Genomic DNA, 15,690 nt, shown 5'->3' with positions numbered 1-15,690 from the left:
GGCTCTCCCAGAGAGCATGCAAGGGCTCTCAGGAGCCTGCCAGGGGCCGGAAAAGGCGTGTGCCATCCTGGTCTGGGGTGGAGATCCTGGCCCTCCTGGAGGTATGGGGCGAGGAGGAGACCCTCCGGGATCTCCGCTACAGATGGCACAATGCCAACATCTATGGCCAGATGGCCAACAGCCTGGCCACAAGAGGCCACCACAGGACTCTGGAGCATATCTGGAGGAAAGTCAAGGAGCTCCAGCAGGCCTACGCCAGGGTGAGGGAGCTCAGCTCATGTTCTGGGGCAGGACCCCACTCCTGCCCCTACTGCTTTCTGGGGAGCGCTACAGCCCCTTCCCCACCCCTGTGCTGGACACGGGGCTGGACACACCCATTGTCGTCCGCCCGGGGGTTCCAGCCCAGGAGGAGGAGGACGAGGAGGAGGAAACAGCCTATACCGTGACCACCATCACGCTGGAGCTGGTACCCCAGGGCCCGGATGTTTCCCAGGGCCTGGATGTTTCCCAGGCATCCTCTGAGGCCAGGGAGGGATCAGCTGATGAGTGCTCTTAGTTTTTCACATGCACAGGGCAGGGGTGGCGGGCACTGAGGGGCTGTGGTGCGATCATCACTCGGCCCTCTTGGCCTGTCCCTTGCACTGCAGTCTGTGCATGTGGATGCACGTGCAGTGCCAGCCTGCACCACGCAGTCCCGGAGCACCCCCTGGCTCCTACTCACAAGCTCTGGGGAGGCCAGACATAGCTCTGACCCGGGCGGGGGACACCCTACCACCACCAGCCACTTCTGGAAGGAGGCTGGGGACAAGGGCATGCACACACACAGACTGAGGAGTGCTGCACACAGTACATGGGCATGCCTGCATGCTCGAGGCAGTATCCACTCCTGGGGACAGAGCTGCCAGGCGCAGGTGTGTGTGCGACCCCAATGGAAGGCCAGGCTGCTCCAGGCCCCTCTTCCATCCATGGGATCCCACTGTGGCTACACACTTCCCTTGCCTGCTTGTCCATGGGACTGGGGGGCTGGAAGCATGGTCACCTGGGGACCTCTGGGCCCCTGAGAGGCAGGGCCCGCTGTCCAGGCCACACATGGCCTTTCTCCTGAGACATCACCATCCTCTGGCCTGGAAACTGTTACTCTCAGCTTGCTGATGTGGGCAAGGCCTCAGTGACAGTATCTCCAGGGATGACTGATGACCTCTCTTTATTCTCCCCATCCAGTCAAGCCATGACTGTGGGGGATCACCAGCAGACAAGCCAGCCGCCTGACCCCCAGGGAACCACAGGCATTGGAGAGTCCAAGAGGATCTCATGAGGGAGCATGTGTCCGTCCTCTGGGATATGCAGCAGATGCTGACCGAGAAGGTCTGGGACGACGCACAATGGCATGCCCAGATGTGGACTGAGCTGCTGTAGCAGGGCCACAACATATTTGCCACCCTTTGGGAGATGATGGCGTACCAGGCACCAGTTCTAGCCCCTGCTCCAGCTCCCCCACACCATGCCTGACCCTGCTCCAGCCCCCCCTCCTGTCTATCCCCCTATTCTCCCAGGACCCCACCCCCACCCCTGAGGTCCCTGGACACAAGATGGAACACGCACCTGAACCAAGCGCCATCCCTTCTGCAGTTGGGGAAGCCCAGGGCAGCAAATCTGGCCACGCTGGGGTCCAGGTCTCCCAGGTGGATGACCCTGCGCAGCAGGATGGTGTTTATGGCCCTCCCCACCTGCAGAAGTAGATACACAAAGAAACAAAACAGAGAATCAAAGGGGATGCCTGAGCCCTTGGGAGGTCCCTGAGCTCCCTCTCCCTCCCCCCCCAGAAACACCCCAGGAGCCACCCCCTATGAAGGCCACCCCCCCCCTTCCAGGGCTGTGTGAGAGTGGGACTGCAGAAACCCCTGAGGATGGGGCTTTCCCCACACCCCCAACCTCTCCTTTCCCCAGGGTCCCCCTTTCCAGTAATCCCCCCTCCTCCAGGGGCTGTACCTCGAGTGCACCTTTCCTCAATGAGGAGGACCCTGACAGTGGACTTTCCCACACCAAACTGGTTGCCCACAGACCAGTGACTGTTGGGTGCTGTGAGCTTCCAGATGGTGCTGAAGGATCCGACCAGGGACCATGCGCAGCTTGACCTTCTGATCAAAAACAGGGAGGAACTAACAGGGGAAGTAGAGGTGGGTGACCACCTGGGAAGCAGTGATCATGAGATGGTAGATTTCAGGATCCTGACCGAAGGAAGAAAAGAGAGTAGTAAAATACACACGTTGGACTTCAGAAAAGCAGATTTTGACTCCCTCAGAGACCCGATGGGCAGAATCCCCTGGGATGCTAACATGAAGGGGAAAGGAGTCCAGGACAGCTGGCAGCATTTTAAAGAAGCCTTATTGAAGGCACAGAAAGAAACCATCCTGACGCGTAGCAGGAGAGGCAAACATGGTAGGAGACCGGACTGGCTTACAGGGGAAATCCTTGGTGAACTTAAGCACAAAAAGGAAGCTTACAAAAAGTAGAAACTTGAACAAATGACCAGAGAGGGGTTTACATGTATAGCTCAAGAATGCCGGGGGGTTATCAGGAAGGCGAAAGCGCAAATGAATTGCGACTGGCTAAGGATGTGAAGGATAACAAGAAAGGTTTCTACAGGCATGTTAACAAGAAGAAAGTGATCAGAGATGGTGTGCGGCCCCTACTGGATGAAGGAGGTAACCTAGGCTGTGTCTAGACTACATGCCTCTGACGGCAGAGGCATGTAGATTAGACACAGGCAAAGGCAAATGAAGCCACGATTTAAATGATCGCGGCTTCATTTACATTTACATGGCTGCCGTGCTGAGCCGACAAACAGCTGATCAGCTGTTTGTCCGCTCAGCGCGCTAGTCTGGACGCTCCCCTGCCGATATCAAAGCCCTTTGTCGGCAGCCCTGTTATTCCTCGTGGGATGAGGTTTACCGGGGCTGCCGACAAAGGGCTTTGATGTCGGCAGGGGAGCGTCCAAACTAGCGCGCTGAGCGGACAAACAGCTGATCAGCTGTTTGTTGGCTCAGCGCGGCAGCCATGTAAATGTAAATGAAGCTGCGATCATTTAAATCGCGGCTTCATTTGACTTTGCCAAACAAACAAATCTACATGGCAGAAGAAGCTTAGAAATGGCTGTCTAGGGGGGTCCCTTTAAGCACGTGTCTCAGATAGCCTCAGGTAGCAGCACCTGGAAGCAATTGCTGACCTAATACCCTGTCTGAACTGGTTCTGGGTGGCCTTAAATGTGAGCTAGCATCCAATCAGTGTGGATGCTATGAGGAAGGAGACATTCTTGGAGCTGTGTGCCCGACTCGCCCCCTGCCTTCCGAGGACGTGACACCCAGATGCGACCTGCCACCCCCCTGGAGAAGCGGGTCACCATCACCATATATCTTTCGAAATAGCAATTTGCTATTGTGTGTGGATGCTCTGTTCTGAAATAAGCTTTTCCAGAAAAGCTTATTCCGAAAGAAGCTTGCAGTGTAGACGTAACCTTTGTGTGAAGTGGGGGGGGGGGGGGGGAATTTGCTTCCTCATCCTGAGATCTTTAGAAATAATTGTAAAATAATGTATTATATCCTGCTGTGTCTGTATGTGGAGAACTGAGGGTCCCATAGGGAAGGGTGAGATCTACTTTGCAGCTCTGAGAAGCAGAATTTTACAAGTAGTTCATTGAAGTAATGTGCATAATTCAAGCAGGCCTTGGAGCCAAATCTAAAAGAGCTGGAGCTTAGGGCAAATTTTGTTGCCCTAGAGCCTCCAATAGTTGTATTAGAAATAGGGCCAGGGACTGCAGTGGCAATACTGTACGCCATCTACAGTAACTAATTAATCAAGTTTAAAACCTGACTGTAAGCATGGTTGTTACTTTATTGTGGCCCAAGAGAATAAAGACAAAATTTGATGCACCCCTGCAGTACTCCAGTTTTCTACTTGGTTTCAAAGGAATAAAACTCAGGTCTAAAGTCCCTGCTCCAAAGAATTGTCAATATAAAGGGCTACTGCTGCAAACATTTGCAAGAATAATTAACTATGTGAACAGCCAGTTTAAATAAAATGGGGCTAAATATTGTAATAATTGGAATTACTTCTGGGGTGAATTGGGCAGATCACTTTGGTTTTTGCCAGTGTGCACTCTTCTAGTTCTCCTCCTGCCCATGCAAGAGGTGGGCAGGGCCTTGGGGAAAGAGGCTGAGAGGGGCAGGCTATAGTATGGGATTGGAGCCCATAAGAAATTAATCTGAACCTGCGTGTGTTGAGCTCCCTATTTTTGGGAATGGGTGCTTGAGTCCCAGAGCACCATGGAGGCAGCGCCTGTGGGATTGATGCTATGTACCATCAGCTCTTTCTCCTGTTAGTCTGCAGCAACTACAAATGGAGTTTAATGAAGCAAGAAAACAATTCCATCCATGCTGCTTTTTCACTCTTTTCTAGCCTGCTACCTTCCAAGCTACATGCTACAGGTCAGGTACATATGAACTGAGTTTTTTTCCTTGATTCAGACACTCCTGCAGGAATAGGGCAAGTTGCTTGCTGGTTCTTATAATGACAGGATGATCTTCAAACCATCATGTGATGCCTAGCCTCACATCATCAGCTAGGAGGCAGGGGATTAGTCACAGGTGAGAGCTAAACTGTAACAGAGGTTTTGAATTTTCCATTGCCTTTGGGTTCAGAGAGCATTTTATGACATCAGCTTTATCCTAATATATTTGCATTTCTCCTGTTAGGAAATAATAAAACTACTTTTTCCTAGGCAGTAGTCGATGTGATGATTTACATAACGTTCCTGTGATGGCAGAACCAATGGAGAATGCAGGTGCAAAGAGACAGCGTCTCTAAAACCGTGATTGTTGTCATTGAAAGCCACCTTCACATCCTACTTTCTTTTTTACTGGTAAAACCATGCTGCCGTGTTTTCTGACTCTGGCTTGTCATCTTTGATTCTTCCTACTCTTTGTCCCCTTAAATCTAGACTGTGGCTAAATCTTGCTCTTGCTTCCTCTGCATCCCACAGTGTTTCAAAGATCCATCCCTTCCACTTCCTCTTGACAGCTGGAATTCTCATCCATGCCCTAATCATCTTCTGTATTGGTTACTGCAGCTTCCCCTACCTTACTTCCTTTATTCCCACATGAACCCTCTTGCCCTCTTCCCAGCATGCAGCCTCAATGCCTTTGTGCCTGTCAATCTGACAACTTCCCTCCCCACCCCAAACTCTGCATAGCCTCCCCCCACCCATTCAATGTTACATCACATGGAAGGTTTTTTTATCTCTCCACTTTTAAGCATGTACATTGATCTGCCCTTTCCTGATTTTTACCTGTTTTTGTCTCTTATCACTTGGCCCCTTCCACTTCATCAATGACTTCAGCCCTGAACTATATTTTTTCCACAAGCCTCTGGATACCTGCTTTCATCCCTGAGGAAAGAAGTTCTTCTCTAAGCTGACGTACAGGTCATTGCTTTCCCCTTCCCCTCATTTAAATCCCCGCAGAAGACTCATCTTCACCAAGATGTGAGGAAGGATGGTCTTGCATTTAAGTCATTGGACTGGGACTGTAGAAATCTGGTTTTAGTTCCTAGCTGTGTTACACAGTTCCTGGGTGACCTTGCACAAATGACTGAGGAATGACTTAGCTCCCACTAATTTCATTAGGAATTGCAGCTGCTTAGTGCTCCTGAAAATCAGATTCTTAATCTAAGCCTCAGGTACTAGTGTTATCCCTATTTTACTTTCTCACACCCTTTGGCTGTCTGATTTATTTCGATTGTAATCTCTTTGGGCATAGGGTGTGTCAATACATATTTGTATAGAATCTATTACAGTGGTGTCTTGATCTCATTTCAGGGGATTATGTGCTCCTGAAATACAAGTGATACTAGCTCTGGTGGCCTATTTAGTAACCAAGCTTTGATTAGTCCTTCCAGCCCTTAGTGGGGCAATCCACCATTATATTCAATATTCAGAACATATATATAAATCACAGAGGGTATGTCTACACTGCCACCCTAGTTCGAACTAGGGTGGCTAATGTAGGCATTCGAACTTGCAAATGAAGCCCGGGATTTAAATATCCTGGGCTTTATTTGCATGTTCTCGAGTGCCGCCATTTTTAAATGCCCCGTAGTTTGAACTACCTGCCCACGGCTACATGCGGCACGGACTAGGTAGTTCGAATTAAAGCTCCTAATTTGAACTACCGTTACTCCTCCAAAGAGGGGGCTTCCCAAAGCAGGCCCTTGCTGCTGACCCCCAAGGCATCCACAGGTCCAGTCTCCTTTCAATGGGCCCATTTCCCAGGCTCATTGATCTTGGATCTGGCTTCCATCCCCTCTCCAACCTTTACAACTGCCTAGAGGTTCTCACCTTCCACCTTCTCCATTCCCACCTCATTCACCCCACAGGGACAGTCTCTGCCTCACTTGTCCTAGGGACTATTCTACCAAGGCGTAATACAAAGTTTCCATGTAAAAGGACTCAATACAAAGCTAAAAACTTCAATGAGACAATAATTAATACAGAGACGTGTCTACATCTGCTGCAGGGAGACACCTCTGCCTGCCTCCACTCCTCTCCCCCCAGAGTCTACAGCCCCATTGCAAAGCAGGGCAGGGGAAGGAAAAAGGCTGAGGCCCATCCATCAGGACTGAAGCAGTAATGAGCAAGCTATGCCCGGGAGCCATTCTCCTGTCCATTGCTGGTGCTGTGTTGCTTCAGGCACGCTGAAATGCAGTCACCTAGGATGGGCTGGACAGCTGTTTAACACCTGCACAAGGTTTCAGGCAGGGGATTGTGCGGGCTGCCTTCCTGCAGAGCCCCCCATCAGAACCACTGTGCCCTCCTGGCTTAGGAAAAGAATAAACAGGAGGATTGGAAATTAACCCGCCCAGTCTCTCGTCCCCTAGGCAGGGAATGAGCCATCTACATTAGGCCACAGCTGGAGTATCATGTCCAATTCTGGGCGCCACATTTCAGGAAACGTGGAGAAACTGGAGAAAGTCCAGAGAAAATCATCACAAATGATGAAAGGTCTAGAGAACATGAGCTATGAGGCAAGGCTGAAGGAATTGGCCTTGTTTACCTCGAAAAAGAGAAGACCGAAAAGGGACACGAGAGCAGCTTTCAAGTATCTAAGGGTATGTCTACACTACCCCCCTAGTTCGAACTAGGGTGGTAATGTAGTCAACCGGAGTTGCAAATGAAGCCCGGGATTTGAATTTCCTGGGCTTCATTTGCATGTTGCTGGGCGCAGCCATTTTTAAATGTCCGCTAGTTCGGACTCCGTGCCCCGCGGCTACACGCGGCACGAACTAGGTAGTTCGGACTAGGTTTCCTATTCTGAACTACTGTTACTCCTCGTGATTGTTCCCAACATTAATCAGATTGCAGTGAGCCGGGTTATGCTGGTCTGTGCTGCACTCACATCTTTGCTACCCATGTAGACAGCCCCTGAACCACTGGAAACTGAGCTTCTAGTCCAGCCTGGTGTGTGACCTCAGGCATGTCACAACCCCCACTGTGCCTCAGGTTCCCCAGCTGTAAAATGGGAACAATGTTGGCCTCCTTGGTAAAGCTCTCTGAGGGTATGTCTACACTACAACGTTAATTCGAACTAACTTAGTTAGTGGCCCAGCTGCCGGCTCACAGATCCAGCACCAGGTGAGCCTGCGCAGCGTGCGGTCACTCCTACCCCAGCCCAGTGCCCCCCTAGTGTGGCGCCCGGGGGCAATTGCCCCCCCAGCCCTCCTTCGCTACGCCTCTGAGCTTCAAGAAAATCTTATTTCGAATTGGAGTGTCCACAATACAGGGAAGCCTCAAAATTAGCCCAAAGCAGGCTTCCCTAATGTGGATGCGCAATCTCTACTTAGACCTCCCCCCCCTCCGGGGGGGCACTGGGGAGGAATAACGTTAGAATGGCCCTGGTGAGGAGCTATTTCGACATAGCAGCAGTAGAGCATCTACACACACCCTCTTCCCAAAAAGCTTTTTTGGAAAAGCGCTTAGTCCTCGTGGAATGAGGTTTACAGCTGTCGGAAAAAGCCCTCCGTTACTTACACTTTCTGTCGAAAAAACACAGTTGCAGTGTGTACACTAGTATTGTTTTTCCGGAATAACGAATGTTATTCTGGAAAAACAGTGCAGTGTAGACGCACCCTTATTCTTCTGTCCATCTCTTCATCCCCTTTGTACTGTGTGCCACTTTCACATCTGTAGTTCAGACTGGAGGCACTTTGGGCAGGAACTGTTTGGTTTGATGTGGTCTGTGAAGCATTTAGTGCAATTATGAATGCTACTTAAAAATGGAATTATAATTAGCAGACTAGTTCTATGCAATCCAGTGTCCTTCAGAGCCTTTTAATTACGAGGTCTGTCTTCCGGTCTGTTAATCAGTCAGCTCCCAGATAGTTCAAATTTGGCATCCAAAGATCCATGGCCACTTTTATAAATTCAGGAAAGTTATTAACTTGAAACTTCAGGAAAGCATCTGATGATGAAAGAGACAATGACATTAGCTCTAAAGACAAAGTCCAGATAATTTGCATTTCTGTGAAAAACGAACATCTACCAGTTTGACATTCCTATTTTTAACAGTTTGCAAATGATTGAACAAAAGCATTTGTTCCCTCATGCAAAGTGTAAAAGGCAGTAGTCAAATGGGAGTATTATTTCTTTCCACTTATAAAAAGAAAACGTGAAGTCCTGTTCTCAAAGATTTTTTAAAATATTTTATCTACCCCATGGAATGGAACAATAAAAAGACCAGAATGTTCAGTTCTTACATAAGAATGGGCATACTGGATCAGACCAGGGGTCCATCTACTCCAGTAACCTGTCTTCTAACAGTGGCCGGCACCAGAAGTTAATCCAAACTAAGTCCTTAGTTTGGATTAACTGTTACTCCTCATTCCACGAGGAGTAACATTTAATCCGAACTACGGATTTAGTTCAGATTAACTTCTGACTGCCACGGACAGTCAGTTCGAACTAAGGGGATTGAAAAATGGCAGCCACCCGGGAACATGCAAATGAAGCCCAAGATATTTAAATCCCGGGCTTCATTTGCAAGTTCGAATGCCTACATTAGCCACCCTAGTTTGAACTAAGGGGCTAGTGTAGACATACCCATAGACCTTGATCATATCCCTCCTCAGCCATCTCTTTTCTAAGATGAACAATTTCAATCTTTTAAATCTCTTCTTATCTGGAAGCTGTGCCATCCCCCAGACATTTTTGTTACCCTTTGCTATACCTTTTCGAGTTCTAATATATCTTTTTTGAAGGTGAGACCAGGATTGCATGCAGATTCCAGGTGTTGACACGCCATGGATGTATATAGCAGCATTGCAAGTAGGAATAAGAGATCCTCCGGAAAAGGGCTTTATTCCGGAGGATTGTGCCAGTCTAGATGCTCTTTTCCGGCTTTTCCCCAAGCCGGATTAAATCCCCCACGGATTTCCCTATTCTGACTTGCCTGCTTTGCATGCCTCTTCTGGAGAAGGGGCCAGTCTAGACGTAGCCGTAATGTTGAAGAGTTTTCCATCCGATATTGCATGGAGATATACAGCTTCAAGGCTAAATAAAAAAGCATGATGAAGCAGCAGAAAGAGGAATATACACAAAAGAGTGATGGTGCCAAAACACGTCCCTGTCTGACACCACTTTAGATTTTATAGTTGTCAGATTGATCACTGTCTTACTGGACTGTAGTCTTTCTGCCATTTTGGAAGGACTGAATCACACTGAGGAGGATTGAGGGGCAACCCAGTTCTCCCTAGCAACTGGAAACGTCCCTTACTGCTGACCAGTCAAAAGCTTTTGAGATCTATGAAGGTCACACAGGCTGTGTCTAGACTACACCTCTCTGTCGACAGAGAGATGCAAATCAAGCACTTCGAAAGTGCAAATGAAGCCGGGATTGAAATAGCCCGTGCTTCATTTGCATAAAGATGGCGGCAGGTTTTTTTCCGAAAAGGGGCTTTTTTGAAAAAAAATACAGCAGTCTAGAGGGGATCTTTCGAAAATACAACCATTTTTTGAAAGATCCCGTAAATCTCATTTTTTGAGGAATATAGGATCTTTCGAAAAAGGGTTGTATGTTCAAAGATCCCCTTTATACTGCCATTTTTTTCGAAAAAAGCCCCGTTTAGAAAAAAGCAGCAGCCATCTTTATTCAAATGAAGCACGGGATATTTAAATCCCAGCTTCATTTGCCCTTTCGAAGTGCTTGATTTGCACCTCTTTGTTGACAGAGTGGTGTAGTCTAGACATAGCCACAGAGACGTTTTCCTTGTTCTTGACACTTCTCTTGCAGTTGTCTTAGTTTGAAGACCATCTTGATAACCAGCATGGAAGCAGCACCGACTCTCTTTTCAGACAGAACTTGCAATCTTTTGAGAATGATCTGTGCAAATGCCTTGTCCACCCTAAGGAGAGAAATCCCTCTGCGGTCACTCCGATCTTTGTTTTTGTACAGTGTTATGACATTGGCCTCCTTCGTGTCTTGTGATATCCCTCCTTCTCTCCAGAGGGCAAGCAAGACATTGGTCAGCTACTGACACACAATGTGTCATCCTTGTTTCAGTTCTTCTGCTGTAATTCCATTTTTTCCTTCTGCTTTTCCTGATGCTAAAGAGGTAATTGCCTTTTCAAGATCATGTATAGATGGTTCTATATCAAGCTCTTCAATTTTCTGGAGCGTGTGGTTTGCATCTGGAGCCTTCCCTCCCTTCTCTCACCCAGGCCTCACAGCTGGAGCCCCCCAGCTTCAAGGCTGATGACAGCAGACAAATGTGAAATAATTGCAGCCATGAAACTTTCAGACTTTCTGCAGGTAGGCTTCCTGCTGTGAAAATAAGCCTGGCCAGGCTTAGAGCTCAGGCTGTCAGCCCAAAGGTGGTGATAGGAGCTCCCTCTGTGAGCCCCGCTGCCAGGGTTAATTGTCCCAAGCCCTGCTGCTGCTGCTGAACTGAGGAAGGAGTGGGGTGCCTGGGCCATATGTCAGCCTAACTCTGTAGTGTAGCCAGCTCTCAGTCATTACAGGAAAGAACAGCCTAAGCACTCCTGTCTACTTTTCAGCCCACTTAAAGGTGTGTTGGACTCAGACATTTGGTTACATCTAAACCAGGGTAGTCAATAGGCAGCCCATGTTCCAAATCTAGACTGCCAGAGGCTTTTCAGTGGACTGCTGGGCATACCAGAACTCAGGGCTTCAGCCCCCCAAGACTCATGCCAGAATTTGGGGCTGCAGCTCTTCCAGATGCACATCAGTCTGGCAGGAGGTGTACCAAGACACAGGGCATAGCCTAGAATGCCAGGGCTCCGGGCTCCAGCCCCTCCCGACGCATGCCGTGTGGCTGGCGGTACAGCCTGCCAGAGGTGTGCTGGGACTGATGCCTCCATGTGGCTCGGGGAGGGCGCGGTGGGGGGGGGGATGAGTCCCAAAGTGCCTCTGGCAGGGATTCAGTCCCATGGGAGGAAGGCCAGGACTCAGGACTTCAGCCCCTCTCAGATGTGCCAAGGCTTGAGGCTTCAGCTTGGAGCTTCAGCTGAAGTCTGGAGCCCCAGTACCTCTGTTGTGCCTGGCAGGGCTCTATTTAGGGAGAGTTTGGGAAACACTCCGTGTTACGTGCCTGCCCAGGTACCATCTCCCCAAGCCTGCCTGCACGCACCTAGTCACTCCTCTACCCACACCACCCGCACTAACTGTCATGGTTCCTCCCTGCAGAGTTTAATGGTCCAATGAAAAGCCTCTGGCAGCCTGTACTTGGCCATGTGGTCCACCTATTGACTACTTCTGCAATAGGCCCTCGGTATATTACACAGCATCATATGTGTTCATTGAGCACCAGCACTTGTGGCATGAAAAACGTTTCTCTGGAGTCTGAACCTTGACCTTACCTGGATCAAGAAATCTAGAGGCTGACACAAAAAAATTGACTACTCCTGATTAAACACTAACCCGCTTATATAAACTATGGGACTATGAAAGAGACATAATGGAATGGATAAGGGTATTTGTGTAAGGAACAGCAAAACCCACCCCTTCACATGAGCTAATATAGATACATAGTAGAAATGTTTAGAATTTAAACTAGCAATGTTTATTTGTAGTATTCAACCAGTGTGGTCTGCTCTCCTGATTATTTTTTACTAATTGCTGTTTTTAAGGCAACCAGTGTGTCTATGAGTAACAATATAGGTCTTCATCTAAAAGATGGATTAATATCTCTGTTAATCTGGATCATGCTTTTTGCTAGCTCTTCTTTACTGTACATATTATGTAATTGATTTTTAAAAAGTTGTTTGGAACTGTTCAGATGTTTACATTCTTTTACAGTTTGGCTAAAATGGTAAGTTATAAAGCAAGTTCTTCAGTGACTTAGACTTAGAAGTTCCAATATTTATTACTTAATCCACTCAAAGACAAAGCACTTTTTTGTAAAAGTGTAAGGGAAAACTTTTCCTGTGGTGTATCCAGATTGGTGCTACTGCAATATAAATAATAATTTTCTGCTCTCTGCTACATACCCACAGCTTGCATTGACATCAGTTTTGTTCCAGTATACAGAGAAATATGGAATATTGGGATCAAATTCTAGCATATAGATCAGAGAGGAAGATTGTGCCTTTATGTTCTTGCTCAAGAGAAAAGCAGCAAATAGCCTTTGCAACAATGACAGCATTGAGCATATGTTATCATCTGATTATTGAGTGCAGGACAGAGTATACAATAAGCAAATGAGATCTCATATTGCCCATAATAAAGACAACAGTGGAGGTTTATACACAGCATTGCTCTCTTTTTCTCCCTTCAAATGCTTTAGGTTCAACGTCAAGGCAGCATGGAGAATAAACAGCAACAATTCCTCTTAGGAAGGGAAACTAACCCAGAAACTGAAAACCAATCCTTTGAGATGCTCAAAGAACTAGCACTGAAGTGGTTTATGGAAACGCAGGCTCCTCTTCTATTACAGAATGGTACTTTACCTGAGTGGTTCTATGGATTCATTACAAGAAAGTAAGACAGCCTGTAACATATACTATAGCATAAAGTTGATTAAATAAATATGCTTGTTAAGTGCCTCTTTCTTCACAAATCCTCTGCTATTTCAGACCAGGTTTAAGCTTACTTAAAATAACTACCTCTGCTTACTTTAAAATAAGTGCTCTTCTAGTGAGACGTGTTTAGCAGAATGGCATTCATATACAGAGAAAGGAGTTTTTAAACCAGTGTTTCTTAAACTATGTTGCGGGGAAAACTGATGTTCTATGAACAACTCACAGGTGTGCTGCGACCTCTTCTTTGTTTTTGTTACTTCTTTGGTTTTGTCTTTTTTTTGTCTGACAACAATTTTTTTTGTTGAAGAACATTTTCATAGGTCTTCCTCATAAAAAAAATATTATTGTTTGTTGTTCTGTGATCTCAAAAAGTTTAAGAAACACTGTTTTAAATCATGTCACTATGTTTCATCACCTATATGCTGGTGTTCCACACTTTTTCTTCATTCTCTGCCTGAATGAAGTTTTGCATCAGTTTGTAATGTATTGTACATTCTCTTGTCATCCAGGTGTCAATTTTAGAAATTGATTATGGATTATGATGGTATATGATAATTCACATAAATTGAATCCATCTTATTTTTTCTGAGTGGAAACTTTAAAAATTAATGTTTTTGTTCAGTGGTAGCAATAGAAGTGTTTTTCCATTTGGAAAGAACTGACTAGTTATTGACGTGACTTGTTCAGATGTCTTTAGTATGACAATACAGCTCATCGTAAGTTCCTTAGAGTCACTAAGAATGTTAGTGTTCTACTTTTATAGAACTATATACTAACTTGACATTCATTGCAATTGACTCTCTTTCTGAATCTACAGGCAGAGTGAAGAGCTGCTCAAAGACAAAGATGCTGGTTGTTTTCTTATCAGATTAAGTGACAGAGCAATTGGTTACATTCTGTCATATAGGTAAGACTGAACTTTACAGGAAAGAGAAAGCTGCAGCCATTTGTTTGGAAAATGCCACTACTTGTAATTTGCTCTTCTTTTTACATGCTTTCATGCACTCATACACCTTTGAGTGTACATCCTGATCTGCTCTGGCAATTAGCTTATGCCTTGAGGCAGGAGGAATGAGGATCTCTTTTACACTTTCTCCCCTAGCTAAATATCTCAAAAGAATAAAGATGCCAATAATCTACACAATGGCATGAAGTGTCATATTTATATTTATCAGGAAACCAAGAAATATATTGCCAAAGCCAATGGTTATGATTTTAGATTTTGGATTTTTTTATTCACTGAGAGTCTAGTCTTGGAGTTCTCATCTCCTTTAAATGAGTATGGACTTCAAAACTGGGCCCTCCATAGGACTGAAGGGGTAAGGACTATTTTAAACTGATCATTCTACTGAAGAAAGGGATCAGGAAACCCAATTATCAGGGAGGATCTGCCATTCTGTGGGGAGAGGCATATGCAAAACATCTCTGCTGGCCTTTCACAGTTGTTAGATATTGTGTGTGCAGCAGCAGACTGTGGTCAAATGCAAAACTTACTTTACGCATCAACAAACACATCATGGGAGTTTCTCCTCTCCTTTTCTCATACCACCACCCTGTCTGAGGACTCAGACAACACCTCCTCTTCAATAGACTCACCATGAATTCACGCTGCTTTTCAGCTAAAAGGTTGGTGTTAAACCTCATTCCGTTGTTTACCAAAAGGTGTTGGTACTTAGTTCACTAGCTGGTTACTGGTGATGGTTTACTAAGTTTGCTGCTGAGGCATTTGATTTTCGGTCAGGTGCATGGGATCAGATTAATTCAGAGATGATATGTGATATGGTGCTAGAAATGTACCATTAACAGCTCCTATGGAACTTCTTTTCACCATTTAAAAACCTTTGAAAAATCTCAAATTTGCACATTTTCCATAGGGATTTGTTGGAATGTGACCACTAAGTTTTTCAAAGATTCTGCCTGCACTAAGCGGCTGTGTCTAGACTGGCCAGTTTTTCCAGGAAATCAGCCACTTTTCTGGAAAAACTTGCCAGCTGTCTACACTGGCCGCTTGAATTTCCGCAAAAGCACTGACTTCCTACTGTAAGAAATCAATGCTTTCTGCGGAAATACTATGCTGCTCCCGTTCGGGCAAAAGTCTCTTTTGCGCAAAAGGGCCAGTGTAGACAGCTCAGATTTGTTTTGCGCAAAAAAGCCCCGATCGCGAAAATGGCGATCGGGGCTTTTTTGCGCAAAAGTGCGTCTAGATTGGCCACAGACGCTGTTCCGCAAAAAGTGCTTTTGCGGAAAAGCATCCGTGCCAATCTAGATGCTCTTTTCTGAAAATTCTTTTAACGGAAAACTTTTCCATTAAAAGCATTTCTGGAAAATCATGCCAGTCTAGACGTAGCCAGCATGTTTCATTTCAGGGCTTCAGTGTGTCAGCCAGACTTTCTCTGAAACAGCCACTGCTTCCTGCCTGCAGCCACAGTGCCACCAGATCTGAGAGCAAGGAGACTATCTCTTGGGCTCACAGTGTTTCCTCAGTAGTGCTCAGGCAGTATGAAGAAGGAGAAACAGATGGATGTTCTGGGTTGGATAGGAGCAGAGTGGGAGATAGGCAGGAGCCAGGATTGGGCATATTGGATAGGAACAAAGTAGAAGGGGTG

At 46.5% G+C, this 15,690-nt stretch overlaps 1 protein-coding gene across 1 annotated transcript in view; it reads left to right on the top strand.

The window, feature by feature from the left end:
• SH2D7 (SH2 domain containing 7) overlaps positions 1–15,690 on the top strand; it is a 37,124-nt gene that overhangs the window by 10,348 nt on the left and 11,086 nt on the right. Inside the window, exons 2-3 of the mRNA XM_006116962.4 lie at positions 12,850–13,043; positions 13,902–13,991. Of these exons, the coding sequence (XP_006117024.2) occupies positions 12,868–13,043; positions 13,902–13,991 (266 nt within the window). The 5' untranslated portion in view covers positions 12,850–12,867. The remainder of the gene's footprint in view (positions 1–12,849; positions 13,044–13,901; positions 13,992–15,690) is intronic.

Source organism: Pelodiscus sinensis, chromosome 14 (genome assembly GCF_049634645.1).
Source record: "Pelodiscus sinensis isolate JC-2024 chromosome 14, ASM4963464v1, whole genome shotgun sequence".
NCBI lineage: Eukaryota > Metazoa > Chordata > Testudines > Trionychidae > Pelodiscus > Pelodiscus sinensis.
The sequence above is the reverse complement of the archived record's forward strand: the minus strand, read 5'-3'. Positions and strand labels throughout refer to the sequence as shown.